Raw genomic sequence first — 14,529 nt, 5'->3', positions numbered from 1 at the left:
CTCAACTACAAGCATCTCAAAACTGTGGTTCTGTTCTTAATTACTTTCCACCATTTTGTCCTTGAACAGGAATGACAGATAATCTTATTTTAAAATGTGGTTGTTTTTATCACCTGCACAACCTCTGACTGAAACCAGTGTGAAACATGAACACAGAGACATAAATGAAATCTCAGTACCTTTTATTTACACACATATCCAGTTTCAGCAAATCTGACAAATCCAAATCCTGTTGTTAGGATTTATTGCATATTTGAAATCATGAGATTGTATTCACAATCTAAGAAGACATGTTGATTAAGAAAACGAAAACATGGAAATGATGTTTATCTCACACTAGATAAAAGAAGAAAAAGATGAGGAAAGAACAGTACAGCAGATGTTTACATATTACAAGATAAATGTAGCGGGACACAGCGATTCGGTTCAGATGGTTCAGTTCGGGACAGCTGGTGGTTTATCGTGGTACGGCACAGAGGCGGTAAGGTTTGGGACAGCGAGTGGCTCCTAACTTGAACTCCAGAGTGGGCTGCTCTCCAGGAGGTGCAGAGAGAGAAAACCTCTGGAGGATGGAGGTGAAGAAGAGGAATAACTCCATCCTGGCCAGCTGCTCCCCGAGACACACGCGCTTCCCTGAGGATACACAACAGACGAGATGTATTCACAGACATAACTTTAAGAAATACACTGAATACCATTTTGGCCCATTGTCTTTATTATGGTGGACACATGAACACTGGCATTAAGTGGGGATGGCACGGCCTGCAGTTCCAAGGTCAGTCAGATTACTTTTTGTACACCAATAAACAAAAATAACATTAAAAACTGTGTTTTGTGTTTATTCAGGTTGTGTTGACAAATGTGTAACAAATGGTGGCAAATATTTTTTGACAGCTCAAATGGTTGCAAATATTAACTAACCTGCTGAAAAAGGCATGAAGGCTTCTCTCTTCCTAAATTTGCCGTCCTGGTCCAGAAAATGTTGAGGGTTGAAGGTTTGTGGAGTTTCCCACATCGACTCATCATGTAGAACAGAGTTCAATGTGGCCATGACAATTGTGCCCTGAAGAAACGCCAGTAAAAAAGGTAAGTACTTACTTTGTTTTAATTAGCAAAAAAAAACAAAAAAAAACTGGAAAATATACAAATTACAGGGTTGAGCTTCAAGGTTAACCCTCAGCCTTTGAAAACCACAGTCTATAAAATAATCATAATAACCAAGAAGTAATTAGGAAGTGACGTACCTTTGGGATTGTGTACTTGTCGACCGTGGTGTCCTTGCTGGCCATGTGGACCAGACCGAGGGGAATGATGTTGGCCATTCTCTGCATTTCATGGACGACTGCATTAGTATAAGGCATGTCATCTCTGTCAGACATAGAAGGTTGTCTGGATGAACCAACGACAGTGTCTATCTCTGCCTGGACTCTCTCTGCACACAGTGACAACAGGAAACAGATTATTTTAAAAATGCATCCATGTTTCCATCAGCAGCATCTTTTCCTTCCATCTTAGTCCCTGCTACTGACCTTTAGCAAATAATATTATTTGAGCATTAATGACAACCGGATTTGTTTGCCACACCGGCCCCTAATGACCCGTCAGCACTGATTACACACCTTGTATTTCAGGGTAGTAGACCATGTACAGCATTCCCCAGTGTAAAGTAGTGGTGGTCGTTTCAGTTCCAGCACCAAACAGGTCCAGAGTGCAAAAACACAAATTCTTCAAATCGAAACCAGAATCTTTGTCCTCCTTCTATCAGTGTCACAAGAGACAGATTTGATATTAGTTGACATATTTCATGAGAAAGTGCAAGCAGAACTTAAAGCTGCGAGCAGTGATGAGCAGGCCCTTGGGTGCAGGAACCGTGGTCTCATCGCAGAATTGAGCGGTTTTAATCAGACACCAAATGACGGAATTAACTGGTTAAAGTTTCATGTACACTAATTTTCCACTATTATTCCGAAAATGACAATATTCCAAATTCAATACAAGTCTGATAAAGAGCATATTCCATTTACATATTACTACTTATTGTGGCTTAGTCTTGTTTAGTATCATTCTTTGGACGTGTGTTTGATGCATTCGGAATCTGTGCCACAGCTCGGGTTTTCACCGCTGACTGAATCAGCGCTGTGCATTGAACACAAACCAGGGAACAGTTGGCAAGAAGCCATTCCGCCACACCTTGTTCTGAGATCCATATCAAATCTCCATTTGGGCCATTTCTGACTTCTAGAAAACATGACACAGACACATAAAACATACCCACCTCTCCCATCTCTGTGAGGAAGCAGTCGATGTAGTCTCTCGGTGAGGACGGGTTGAAACTTTCTCTGTGTTCTTTGATTTTGATTTCAACATAGTCAATTATCTTTTGTACCAGACTGAATATCGTATGGTGAGGTCCAGGCAGCCACCACATCAGCCAGGGAAATGAGTTGTAAACCTACAGAGTATGAAGACAGACACCAGATCATCTGAGATATCAGGGATGAGACACTTGAATAGAACAGAGGCGTTGTTCATGTCATTACTGTGGTAACACCTGTGCTTTCTCTATCGCCAATAGCTATATAATAGTTTGCTGTAAGGCCAATGATGATGAGTCAACATGTCGGTCTAGTTAAAGGTCTTTGGTCAGCATTATGTCAAACAACAAGATGTTCATAGGACTGTATGTAACTGAAGTCCACTTATCTAATATCTACAGCCTGTCAGCTTTTGAGATACACTATATTACCAAAAGTATTCGCTCACCCATTCAAATGATCAGAATCAGGTGTTCTAATCACTTGGCCTGGCCCCAGGTGTATAAATTCAAGCACTCAGGCATGCAGACTGTGAAACAAGACATTTGTGAAAGAATGGGCCGCTCTCAGGAGCTCAGTGAATTCCAGCGTGGAACTGTCATAGGATGCCACTTGTGCAACAAATCCAGTCGTGAAATTTCCTCGCTCCTAAATATTCCACAGTCAACTGTCAGCTCTATTATAACAAAATGGAAGCGTTTGGGAACAACAGCAACTCAGCCACGAAGTGGTAGGCCACGTAAAGTGACGGAGAGGGGTCAGCGGATGCTGAAGCGCATAGTGCAAAGAGGTCGCCGACTTTCTGCACAGTCAATTGCTAGAGAGCTACAAACTTCATGTGACCTTCAGATTAGCCCAAGTACAGTACGCAGAGAGCTTCATGGAATGGGTTTCCATGGCCGAGCAGCTGCAGCCAAGCCACACATCACCAAGTGCAATGCAAGGCGTCGGATGCAATGGTGTAAAGCACGCCGTCACTGGCCTCTAGAGCAGTGGAGACGCGTTCTCTGGAGTGATGAATCACGCTTTTCCATCTGGCAATCTGATGGACGAGTCTGGGTTTGGAGGTTGCCAGGAGAACGGTACATTTCAGATTGCATTGTGCCAACTGTGAAATTTGGTGGAGGAGGAATTATGGTATGGGGTTGTTTTTCAGGAGCTGGGCTTGGCCCCTTAGTTCCAGTGAAAGGAACATTGAATGCTTCAGGATACCAAAACATTTTGGACAATTCCATGCTCCCAACCTTGTGGGAACAGTTTGGAGCGGGCCCCTTCCTCTTCCAACATGACTGTGCACCAGTGCACAAAGCAAGGTCCATAAAGACGTGGATGACAGAGTCTGGTGTGGATGAACTTGACTGGCCTGCACAGAGTCCTGACCTGAACCCGATAGAACACCTTTGGGATGAATTAGAGCGGAGACTGAGAGCCAGGCCTTCTCGACCAACATCAGTGTGTGACCTCACCAATGCGCTTTTGGAAGAATGGTCAAAAATTCCTATAAACACTCTCCTCAACCTTGTGGACAGTCTTCCCAGAAGAGTTGAAGCTGTAATAGCTGCAAAAGGTGGACCGACATCATATTGAATTCTATGAGTTAGGAATGGGATGGCACTTCAGTTCATAGAATGAGTAAAGGCAGGTGAGCGAATACTTTTGGTAATATAGTGTAGACATTAAAATATTCCCACCTGGAGTACTAGTAGATTACATGACTATTCAAAATCTATTCTGCCTTGTATTTCTCCTCCACTATAATACCCTGACAGCAGTGCTGACTTTTCAAAATAACATCATAAAAAAAAAAACATATAATAAGCTCAAAGTCCGCAATGTTGCAGTGTTAAAACATAACATTGACTTATGGTGTCTGGCTAGATTAAGCCTGATTAAAAAAAAAAAAAAAAAAGGATTGACTTGTTTGCAAAGGTAACTCACCTGTACCCACACACTCCCCTGCAAGGTAACTACGTCATTGAAGTGCTGAAGAACAGCCTGGTGCTGCTTGTCGGTGTACTCAGAGCGATCACCAAACACCAGGCAGCAGATGATGTTGGACACAGCGTTGTTTATCAGTGTCTGGGCATTGAAAGGCTTGCCTATGAAATAAAGAGAAAATGTGGATGAGATACAAAGAAACTTTGTAAAAACACAAAGTGAAAAGTGCACTCAACTGACCAAAGGTTTAGTTAGTCAGGGGACAGACTGTATTATCATATTATTATAGGGCTAAAAGCCAAAAATAATGTGTCATGAAAACTGTAGTGAGCTTCTTAAAAACATTAGTTAGTCGAAGTGTTTTTGTTTGTTGAAAAGTAAGACTTGTTTTGTACCTTGATGAAGAGCAAAAGCCTCAGTGAGATAATGGCACTCCTGCTGGATGGACGGCTCCAGCGTCTTCTTGCCAATCCCAAAGTTTCTGAGCGTATGAAGAGCAAATCTCCTCTGCTGCTTCCACAGATTGCCATTCGACATCACCAGACCTTTTGGAAACACAAAACAAACATTACACCAGAGGCATCTGGAAATAGGTGTGACTAACAACTGGCTAAATGCTAACTTGTCTAATCAGTCTGATGCTGCTGCACAGTAACAAAACACTCAATTTCGACTTTTTAAACAAAATGCAGAAGACACTACCTTGATTCACCGTGAAGTCTATAAACATTGGTATGAGGAACCAGAATAGATGAGATCAGAATATTTGGATATGCAATAAATGCTAATATGCATATTAAGGTGTCAGTCTCATGTTGCTACTGCAGGACGTAATACTCACTAGCATCTTCTCATACAAAACGCAAATAACACTACCTCTGTTCCTGACGAACTCATCAAACAACGGTATGACAGGGCGATCTGCAAGGTCGTCTCCTTTCTGGACCAGCGCCTCTCTCACATGCTTGTAGCCGTTAATGACCACAATCCTTCCACCCATGATACGGAGGCTGAAGATGTTCCCATATTTCTCTGCAAACTGAACACAAAGAGCACATTAGTGTTTATGTTCAGCACTGAGTTGAAATACAGTTCAAATCTACTTTCTGAGGATGAAAAAAAAAATCAGTCCAGAGTTCATGTGGCAGATGTTTCAAGTTTCATAATGGGTGCTGTTGACACTTGTTTACTTTGAAGAAAGGTTACTCCAACCGGGTATAAAAACTTTGAGAGAGGTGGCCAGAAGTTTTTCTTCTTTATCCTTGTGGCCCAACAAACAGTACATTATTTCTTATGTGTGGGGAAAGATTTATAGCCGGCAGCACCACAGTCTGCAAACACACATCTGATGTTGAGGCCTCACAGAATGTCATCAGTACCCTGCCAACTTTATCTATTTACAATCTGGGTACTTTATTTCTTATGTCTCTGCCTCCCCTGTGCCACCAGGTGGCTCTACATACAGCATTTCATAAAATATCTCCAATAAAAATGAGCTGTGTTTTATTCACAGAACTGACTGTTACACAGACACACACAGAGAAGCTGCTGGTTGGGAAATATGGACAGAGACGATTAATAATTATCATAGAACACATGATACAATGAATCTGAATTGTGGCGTTTGTGGTGAATACACAACATTTCACTTGAGTTAATGATTTCCTACAGTCCTCTAGATTGAAATGCCTGACATAGATAGATAACAGCTCTGAAATATTCTCTTTTTGGACGATTCTTCTAAAACCAGATTCATGTAGGTAATTTACTTCAGTGCACAAAGTGTGAAACAATGTTTATCTTCCATTTAGTAAAAAAAAAAAAACAACAACACTGAACTGACTGACTGAGCCAATAAACTCACTGACCACAGAGAAAGTCCTCAGACACTCTATTTCCCTGAGGACAGTCTGATACTGTTGTGTGGACTCTCATCATACCTCTGTGAACTGCAGGTGGATTCTCTTGGCGTCGATGCGATGAAGATCACCGATAAGAGGAAGAGCCCAGGGTCCAGGAGGAAAGTTTGCCGGTACTCTGTTCTTCCAAACATCAGCCAGCAACAGAAAAACACACAGAAATACCAAAACACTCCTGAAGTCCAGCCACTCAAAGCCCAGGACACTCAAGACTGTCTCCATTGTTATTTGAGTTTTTTAAATGCACACTTGATAAGCTGGACAGTCGTGTCTGCGCTGTCAAGACAGAGCAGGACTCAGCCAGCCTTTTTACAGCCTCTACAGGTCGATATCACGATTTCCGGTTTGCGTACCTGACCTTCAAAATAAAAGCACTGACATACAGAAGGCAGAAGAGGTACTCAAGGGGCTGATTTTAACTACTTTATATAATGTTGGGTAACTGAGTCTAAAATATATCATTACTTTGTTACTTACCAGCATTTACAACCATCTGTATGAGGCCCAATATGAGTCAAGTGCCCCAAGGCCACTGACCCGAGGAAACCCCTAGACACACCATATTCACTGCTTCAGTTTTAGTAATCTTGGTCATTTAAAACTTCTACAGTGTCAGTATTAACAAAGACCCTGCAGAGGGACAGCACACATCAATTATTCGAGGGATACTGAGGAATACTAGTCCAGTATATGGGGAAGTGATGGGAACTGTGTGGTGACTGCACATTGTACAAAGTGTAGGTAGGTCAGGAGTTTTTTGGGTTTTTTTCCCCATGGGGCCCCAAAAATGTTTTATCCAGCCATAATGGGAGTTTTAGTACTGGGGAGTTGAGTTTAGGCCTCAGGTTTAGTTAGGTGCTGGAAAAAAGCATTATGTCATAAGGCTGCTTACATGTATAGAGGTAAAACCATGCGGTGGAGGTGAGCAGTGACTTCTACCTTAGTTATTGATAAGGATTTAATTGTTTCATTGCTGCACCCTTTGAAACTGGATCAAATGTGACTGGCAGCAAAATGCTGAGATCAAGACACGGTGATCTACCGAACACAAGTTCAATTATAATGTTTTGAAGATGCCCTTTACATTTTTATTTATTTCTATTCACATTTTGCTGTCAACAGCACTGTTGATTCACTGACTGATTACTGACATGATTAGATGGACCTCGTGTGATGGGACATGCAGGTGTGGTAGATCAGGGGTGAGTGGGGGGATCAAGAGCAAATTTTTCCTATAGTGCCCCAAAAATGTCCAGCCATATGTTTTAGTCCTGGACAGCTAAATTTAGGCTTCAGGTGTATTTAGGTGCTAGGAAAAGCATTATGTCATATAGGTCCTCAACAGCACTGGGCAAGTTACTTTCAAACACAATATATTACATATCACTACTTAACTTTGTTTAAAAGTAATATACCATGTTACAATATTACTGTCTGTGTAGAGTAATATATCAATTATTACACTTTTTTTTAAGTTACTTTCAATAAAATGCCCAAATAACCTTTATAGAACAACTGATTGGCCAAGATCTGTATAAATAAAGGAATGGCCTTGGACACAGTTATAATCAGGCAGACAAAGGATAAAAATCTGATATATTATGAGATAAGAATACAGATCTTCAATTGTAGCCTCAGTCACATGAAACACAATTAGACCTATACCTCCTATAATGTAGCCTATAATGACATGACAAGACAAATATCTCTTTTTTCTATACATTTTTATTATAGTACACAAAGCAAGGAATACATGGGCACATGTGACACAAGAATGTAAATTAAAGTGTGCTAAGAGGATTAGGCTTCAACATTGAGGCAACAAAAGACGGCTCGTTTCAGTCACACAGAAACTGAACAAAGAACTTAAAGGCTCGGCTACATTAAACACACGTGCAGCCTATGTTAATGTAGTCGTGTTGGTGTGGAGGGTTTCTTAAAAAAAACAACAAAAAAACAACAAAAACGCTTCACTTTGGAGAGTAAAGCAGATTGTAAGGCAGTACATGACATAACTGCAGTAGTATCTTACTGAGATATTATCAGTAAAGCTTCACACATTAGAACTATGTTACCGCTAAAAGAAATGTATTACTGGAACACATTACTCCACCAAAGTATAGAAGTAAAACCATGTGGTGGAGGTGAGCAGTGACTTCTACCTTAGTTATTGATAAGAACTTAAGTGTTTCATTGCTGCACCCTTTGAACTGGATCAAATGTAACGGGCAGCAAAGTGCAGAGAGCATGAAACAGTGATCTACTAAACACATCTGTTACAGACACACCCGCATACAAATCCATCACCTGCACAGTTAAATTATAATGTACTAAGAGATGCTTTTACATTTAGATTTTTTTTTTATATATATTTAGTTGTAGCCAACAGCACTGCTGATTCCCTGACTTATTGCTGACAAGTGATTCAAATTCAAATGATTATGAAGACCTCCGTGTCTCCTTAACATGCAGTGCATGAGTAGACCGTTGACACCCAGCTGGAGGAGTTCACTGGAGGGCCTGTGATTACCAGTGTTACGTAACGTTTCCTGGATTACACCCTTTGTTGTCTAGCCTCCCTCACTTCTCATCCAGATAATATGAGAGGCGGCAACATCCTGTCTGCAGGAGTGAAATGTGATTTTCAAAACATCTTTATCATGATTTGTCATGCATTTTGGATTGTATGGACCAAACCAGCACAGACAGATTAAATCTCAGTATCAACTCAGTGTGAGGTGGAATGCATTAAATATTTGATTGCATATTTTAATCACAATGATAATATATGGCCTATTAATTCAGTAGAAGAAAATATTAAAATAGTATATTACTCAGGTGATCAGAAATAACTTTATAGCAGGTTTTGATATGTTAGAAGATAAATGTAGTGAAACAGAGTGATCCACTGTGTGAAATGGTTCAGTTTATCGTGGTACGGCACAGAGGCGGTAAGGTTTGGGACAGTGAGTCGCTCCTAACTTGAACTCCAGACTGGGCTGCTCTCCAGGAGGTGCAGAGAGAGAAAACCTCTGGAGGAGGGAGGTAAAGAAGAGGAATAACTCCATCCTGGCCAGCTGCTCCCCGAGACACACACGCTTCCCTGAGGACACACAACACAACAGACAAGATGTATTTACAGATATTTTTAAGAGATTCACTTTGACCATATAATATTGCTGTGGTTTAAGGCGTGAAACTACCAAAGAATACAGCAAGACACGGGCCCTGATCTCCTCCAAGCGAGTAAACAGACAAAAGACTGCTGTTAGAAATAGTGCGTATCTATTTTGGATTAAACAACATACAGCTGAACTTTAGATTGTTGTAACAGCCATTTGACTAACCTGCTGAAAAAGGCAAGAAGGCTTCTCTCTTCCTAAATTTGCCGTCCTGGTCCAGAAAATGTTGCGGGTTGAAGGAGTGTGGAGTTTCCCACATCGACTCATCATGCAGAACTGACGTCAGTAAGGGAACGATCATGGTGCCCTGAGGAAGTTAAATGGTAAATCAAACTGCTTTGTTTTTCTTCTCTAGTGGTTTTGTTTAAATTGACAAAAGGTGATTAATGTGTGAAAATAAACAAATTACAGGTTTAGATGTCTACAGTGGAAACAGTTTTACAAAAGGATACAATATTGGTAAAAGGACATGAATTTATGTAATGTTTTTATGGTCTTGTGACCACTCAAATCCCATTCAATTGCACCATCAACCGAAACTGGATTCTCAACAAACACCAAGCCAACATGGACCAGAAATGTCAGAAAGTGTACAAATAAAAGAGGAACTTTGATCGTCTACAATTGTGTAACAACTGGACTGATTAAGATCATGTGATACAATAAATGGGCCTGGAAATTACATTATTTGTCAAATTACAAGGTGTAAAATGCCTGGCAATTCAAAGTTCAACATATTTTGTACATTTTGGCCCTGAAGCTATTTAACGGGTTAGAATAAATAATTACATCTATATATATATATATATATTATTTTTTTAAAGATTATTGTTCTGCAGAGGTGTGACTCTCCCCAGGTGTCCTGGTGCAGTTTAGGCAACACTCCACTGCCATTAGCAGCAAGATAAAATGAACGCTCCATCAGGTGAGACTTGCTGCCTCAGGTCTGGCCCCTGTTGCGCTTCTCGGGCGTGATCTGCAAGGAGACTCCCAACCCAGTGTGTACAAATTGCAGGTTCTTCTGTTAAGTACCACTCGTTTGCCATGCCCTGCCATCCACACTCTGCAGAAGCATGTGCATGATCAAAAGTCACCAGAGAGACAAAGTTCAGCAGTCTACCAAGAAACACTTATACATGGACAGCTGGTGACCAACATGGACCCACAGGAGATTCTCCTGGTGCTGCCATGCTGAGCGCTCCCCTCCCGCCATGAGGAACATTTATAGAGTATTGGCCAGTCAGTATGACACCCTGAAGCCATTCACTACGAGGACAAAAGGGCTTGGTCTGCAACTATGGGACTACAGACGGCAGTGAGACTACCAGGGCATGATGCTATGTGGAGACACCAGAGAACCCAGTAGGTGACCTCACTCGGGCCAAGACACATACAAACCCCCCTGCTGAGAATCATTGGGCCGATTATTTAAGTGTAGATTGGATTTACTTGATATAAAAGTTTTTTGTTTAAAAGATATTTTGCCATTAAACCCAACTTGGAAAACAAACATTAAGCAAACTGCTCACACGTGCATGACGTACCTTTGGGATTGTGTACTTGTCGACCGTGGTGTCCTTGCCTGCCATGCGGGCCAGACCTAAGGGAAGGATGTTGCCCAGTCTCTGGATTTCATGGATAACTGCATTAGTATAGGGCATGTCATCTCTGTCAGACATAGAAGGTTGTCTGGATGAACCAATGACAGTGTCTATCTCTGCCTGGACTCTCTCTGCACACAGTGAAAACAGGAAACAGTGTGAGTCTGTGTAGACAACTGAGAGGTAAATGACATGAAACACACTTACTCTGCCAATACAGGACTGACCTGTGAGAAAGCTCTGGTGCTACACAGTGAGGAAACCTGCAAAACAAGCGGGCAGGAGGTGGAACATTATTACTCGTACACACCTTGTATGTGAGGGTAGTAGATCATGTATAACAGTCCCCAGTGTAAAGTAGTGGTGGTCGTTTCAGTTCCGGCACCAAACAGGTCCACAGTGCAAACACTCAGATTCTTCATATCAAAACCAGAATCGTTGTCATCCTTCAGTAACACAAGAGATACAAGAGTTTCTGGTATCACATGACAGATTTAATTATAGAATACAAAGAGAACACAAAAACAATACAGCCAAATAAAAACACTCACCTCTCCCATCTCTGTGAGGAAGCAGTCGATGTAGTCTCTCGGTGAGGACGGGTTGAAACTTTCTCTGTGTTCTCTGATCTTGATCTCTACAAAGCCATATACCTTTTCTGTCAGAGAGAATATCCTCTGGTGAGGTCCAGGCAGCCGCTTCATCAGCCAGGGAAACATGTTGTAAATCTGAAGAGTGTGAAAACAGGTACCTGATTAGACTTCAAGCCATTTTGATGCCATTCCAGTAGTAAAACCTGTCAAAATGTCTGCTATGATAAAGGCCAATGATATATGATATGCCAATGATATGCACATTGCGTCTTCCTTACAAAGGAGTGACAATCACCTGTGCTTCCCTCCAAGATGAGTAAAAAGATAAATATCTATAATTATAGGTTAAAAGGGGGTTGCAGCTCATTGCATTCTGTTTTCATTTTCCAAAAAATCCTTACAAACAAGTTATCGACTTATCAGGTCTGGCTGATCTGATAAACCCTGATTTAAAAAAGATTACTGATTGCATCACCTTGTATACAAAGTAGTCTTACCTGTCCCCACATGCCTCCCTCTAAGTACACTAACTCATTGAAGTCCTGAAGGATACCCTGGAACTGCTTGTCCGTGTACTCAAAGCGATGCCCAAACACCAGCCAGCAGATGATGTTGGACACAGCGCTGTTTATCAGTGACTGGGTGTTAAAAGGTTTGCCTATGAATGCAAAGAAAAGGTAAATGAGAAACACAATTATTGTGACATGTCAATTACGATGGAGGATAACTGACCGATACGGACACTTTGGGAATGTACGACGGGGCGACCAACATCCCAAAGCGTCAGCATTTGACAAGTTAGGAATGAGACTTTTTTTTTCATACTCCTTTAAATCCTCAAGTCATGTTAAAATGGATTACAACCCCATGATTATTTTAGAAGCATTAGCTCATTAGTATTTGTTTGTTGAAAAGTAAGACTTGTTTGGCACCTTGATGAAGAGCAAAAGCCTCAGTGAGATAATGGCACTCCTGCTGGATGGACGGCTCCAGCGTCTTCTTGCCAATCCCAAAGTTTCTGAGTGTATGAAGAGCAAATCTCCTCTGCTGCTTCCACAGATTGCCATTCGACAACACGAGACCTTTTGGAAACACAAAACAGCATTGGACCAGAAGTAACCATAAATAGGTGTGACCAACAACTTCCTAAATGCTAAGATGGCTACTATGGTGTCACACACTACCTTTATTCCCAACTAATTCTTCAAACAACGGTATGCTGGGTCGATCTACGAAGTCCTCTCCGTTCTGGACCAGCGCCTCTCTCACAAGCTTGTAGCTATTAATGACCACAATCCTCGATCCAAAGAGACGGAGGCTGAAAACGTTCCCGTATTTCTCTGAAAACTGAACACAAAGAGCGCGCTGGTAATTTCGTCCATTTACATTTACATTGAGGGCATTTAGCAGACGCTTTTGTCCAAAGCGACTTCATACATACATTCATACACTGATGGCGTGGTGGCTGACATGAAAGGTGCCGACCAGCACATCAGGAGCAGTTTGGGGGTTCAGTATCTTGCCCAGGGACACTTTGACAGCAAAACAGGGGGATCGAACCAGCAACCTTCCTATAACAAGAAGCTGGCTCTACCCCTGATCCTCAGCCACCCCAACATATTTACTATGTCACATGAAAACTAAACTTATTGTGATTTATTTTGCTATTTTATTTCACTTTTTCAAAATTCAGCTTTGTCTACTGATCAAGGTCTGATAAATAGGTGAAAACCATATGTTTTATTCTGTCATGTGTAGCTACCAGTCTAGTTTCCAGAGCAAAGTTTGTATTGGTACATTTTACAGAAAAAGAAAAAAATGTGGGGCTTTTTCCTTGACATACTAAAAAATAATTGTGAGTCGTGGCAGCTCCATCCCAGAACATATGGAGAAAATCCTTCATCTCTCGTGGAGTGTTGCAACATTGCATCACTCCTCTGTGTGATGCACTGAAGATTATGTTATATGTCATTATATGTATATGTGTGTAATACAATAAATCTTAAATGTTTTGCTTCCTAATTCGAGTAATTCGGGTTTATCATTATTTGTAGCAGTCGTGTTAAAGTAATATCATGTTCCGCAGATGCCTGTTTGAACTTTGTGTTCGATAAAGTTAGGGATAAATTAAAAATAAATAAAAAATGACACCCTGAACTTGATTTTCCTTGCAATAGAGTGGTGCAGGGGTGACATTATTTTCTAAGGCTGAACCGGAAGTAAGTTTCCCTTCCTAAATTGGATTTTGGTTTATGATCATTTATGTAACTAATAATGTTATGTTAGGCGACTGTATTCTGATAATGACTATCACTACCTCTCTGAACTGCAGGTGGAGTCTGTCGGCGTCGATGCGATGAAGATCACCGATGAAAGGAAGAGCCCAGGGTCCGGGAGGAAAGTTTGTCGGTACTCTGTTCTTCCAAACATCAGTCAGCAACAGAAAAACACACAGAAATACCAAAACACTCCTGAAGTCCAGCCACTCAAAGCCCAGGACACTGAAGACTGTCTCCATTGGTTGGCTGTTTTAATTTTACAGCTGGGTGACAAAGCTCCGTGCCTAAACAAAGTTTTTTGTTACTGCGCCAGGACGATATCAAGATAAGACTTCCGGTTTGCGTGCATATCCTTCAAAATAAAAGCGCGATTCGTGATAGCAAACTAATTTATTGCGTTATCTCCATATAACAAAGACTGTTTTCTCGTGATAACGAATTAATTTATAATTTGTTCGTCTTGATTTCAACCTACAAGAGCTGCCACAAACGGCTTCCGTAGCCGGCTGTAACTGTAGCCTACCAGTTATTGTTTCTTCTTATTGTGTAGTTTTGACTCTAGGGACTGAAAGCAGATCTGAACCTGATGACCTCAGAGGTCAGGATGGTTCATGGTGTAGCAGCAGATCAGATTTATATTCATAAATCAACAGCAGGAGTTTTACATCTATTTTTATCTAAGAGGCCAATTTTACGGCAGAT

General features: G+C 41.2%; 2 protein-coding genes across 2 annotated transcripts; both read right to left on the bottom strand.

Annotated features, from left to right (window-relative positions):
- Window positions 1-165: 165 nt before the first annotated feature.
- LOC119028085 (cytochrome P450 2J1-like) lies at window positions 166-6,474 on the bottom strand. Its single transcript, XM_037113591.1, has 9 exons — window positions 6,194-6,474; window positions 5,130-5,292; window positions 4,649-4,798; window positions 4,254-4,414; window positions 2,276-2,452; window positions 1,620-1,758; window positions 1,245-1,432; window positions 922-1,063; window positions 166-633 (listed from the first exon to the last, which is right to left on the bottom strand). Exons 1-9 carry the CDS (start codon window positions 6,392-6,394, stop codon window positions 458-460), a joined length of 1,497 nt encoding a protein of 498 aa, XP_036969486.1. The 5' UTR covers window positions 6,395-6,474; the 3' UTR covers window positions 166-457.
- A 1,405-nt stretch (window positions 6,475-7,879) lies between these two features.
- Window positions 7,880-14,066, bottom strand: LOC119028090 (cytochrome P450 2J6-like). The gene is made up of 9 exons (XM_037113599.1): window positions 13,866-14,066; window positions 12,733-12,895; window positions 12,481-12,630; window positions 12,046-12,206; window positions 11,507-11,683; window positions 11,266-11,401; window positions 10,899-11,086; window positions 9,520-9,661; window positions 7,880-9,275 (listed from the first exon to the last, which is right to left on the bottom strand). The coding sequence occupies exons 1-9, from the start codon at window positions 14,064-14,066 to the stop codon at window positions 9,100-9,102; spliced, it is 1,494 nt and encodes a 497-aa protein (XP_036969494.1). The 3' UTR covers window positions 7,880-9,099.
- Between the last annotated feature and the right edge of the window lie 463 nt (window positions 14,067-14,529).

This window comes from Acanthopagrus latus, chromosome 11 (assembly GCF_904848185.1).
Source record: "Acanthopagrus latus isolate v.2019 chromosome 11, fAcaLat1.1, whole genome shotgun sequence".
NCBI lineage: Eukaryota > Metazoa > Chordata > Actinopteri > Spariformes > Sparidae > Acanthopagrus > Acanthopagrus latus.
The sequence above is the reverse complement of the archived record's forward strand: the minus strand, read 5'-3'. Positions and strand labels throughout refer to the sequence as shown.

Coding starts and splice junctions, on each gene's coding strand:
- LOC119028085 (XM_037113591.1), bottom strand. CDS start 6,394: ATGGAGACAGTCTTGAGTGTCCTGGGCTTTGAGTGGCTGGACTTCAGG. Junction 4,799..5,129: donor TGAGTTCGTCAGGAACAGAG/GTAGTGTTATTT, acceptor TGTTTCCAAAAG/GTCTGGTGATGTCGAATGGC. Junction 2,453..4,253: donor AGGGGAGTGTGTGGGTACAG/GTGAGTTACCTT, acceptor CATACTCTGTAG/GTTTACAACTCATTTCCCTG.
- LOC119028090 (XM_037113599.1), bottom strand. CDS start 14,066: ATGGAGACAGTCTTCAGTGTCCTGGGCTTTGAGTGGCTGGACTTCAGG. Junction 11,684..12,045: donor AGGGAGGCATGTGGGGACAG/GTAAGACTACTT, acceptor CACACTCTTCAG/ATTTACAACATGTTTCCCTG. Junction 9,662..10,898: donor ACAAGTACACAATCCCAAAG/GTACGTCATGCA, acceptor TAACTTCCTCAG/GGCACCATGATCGTTCCCTT.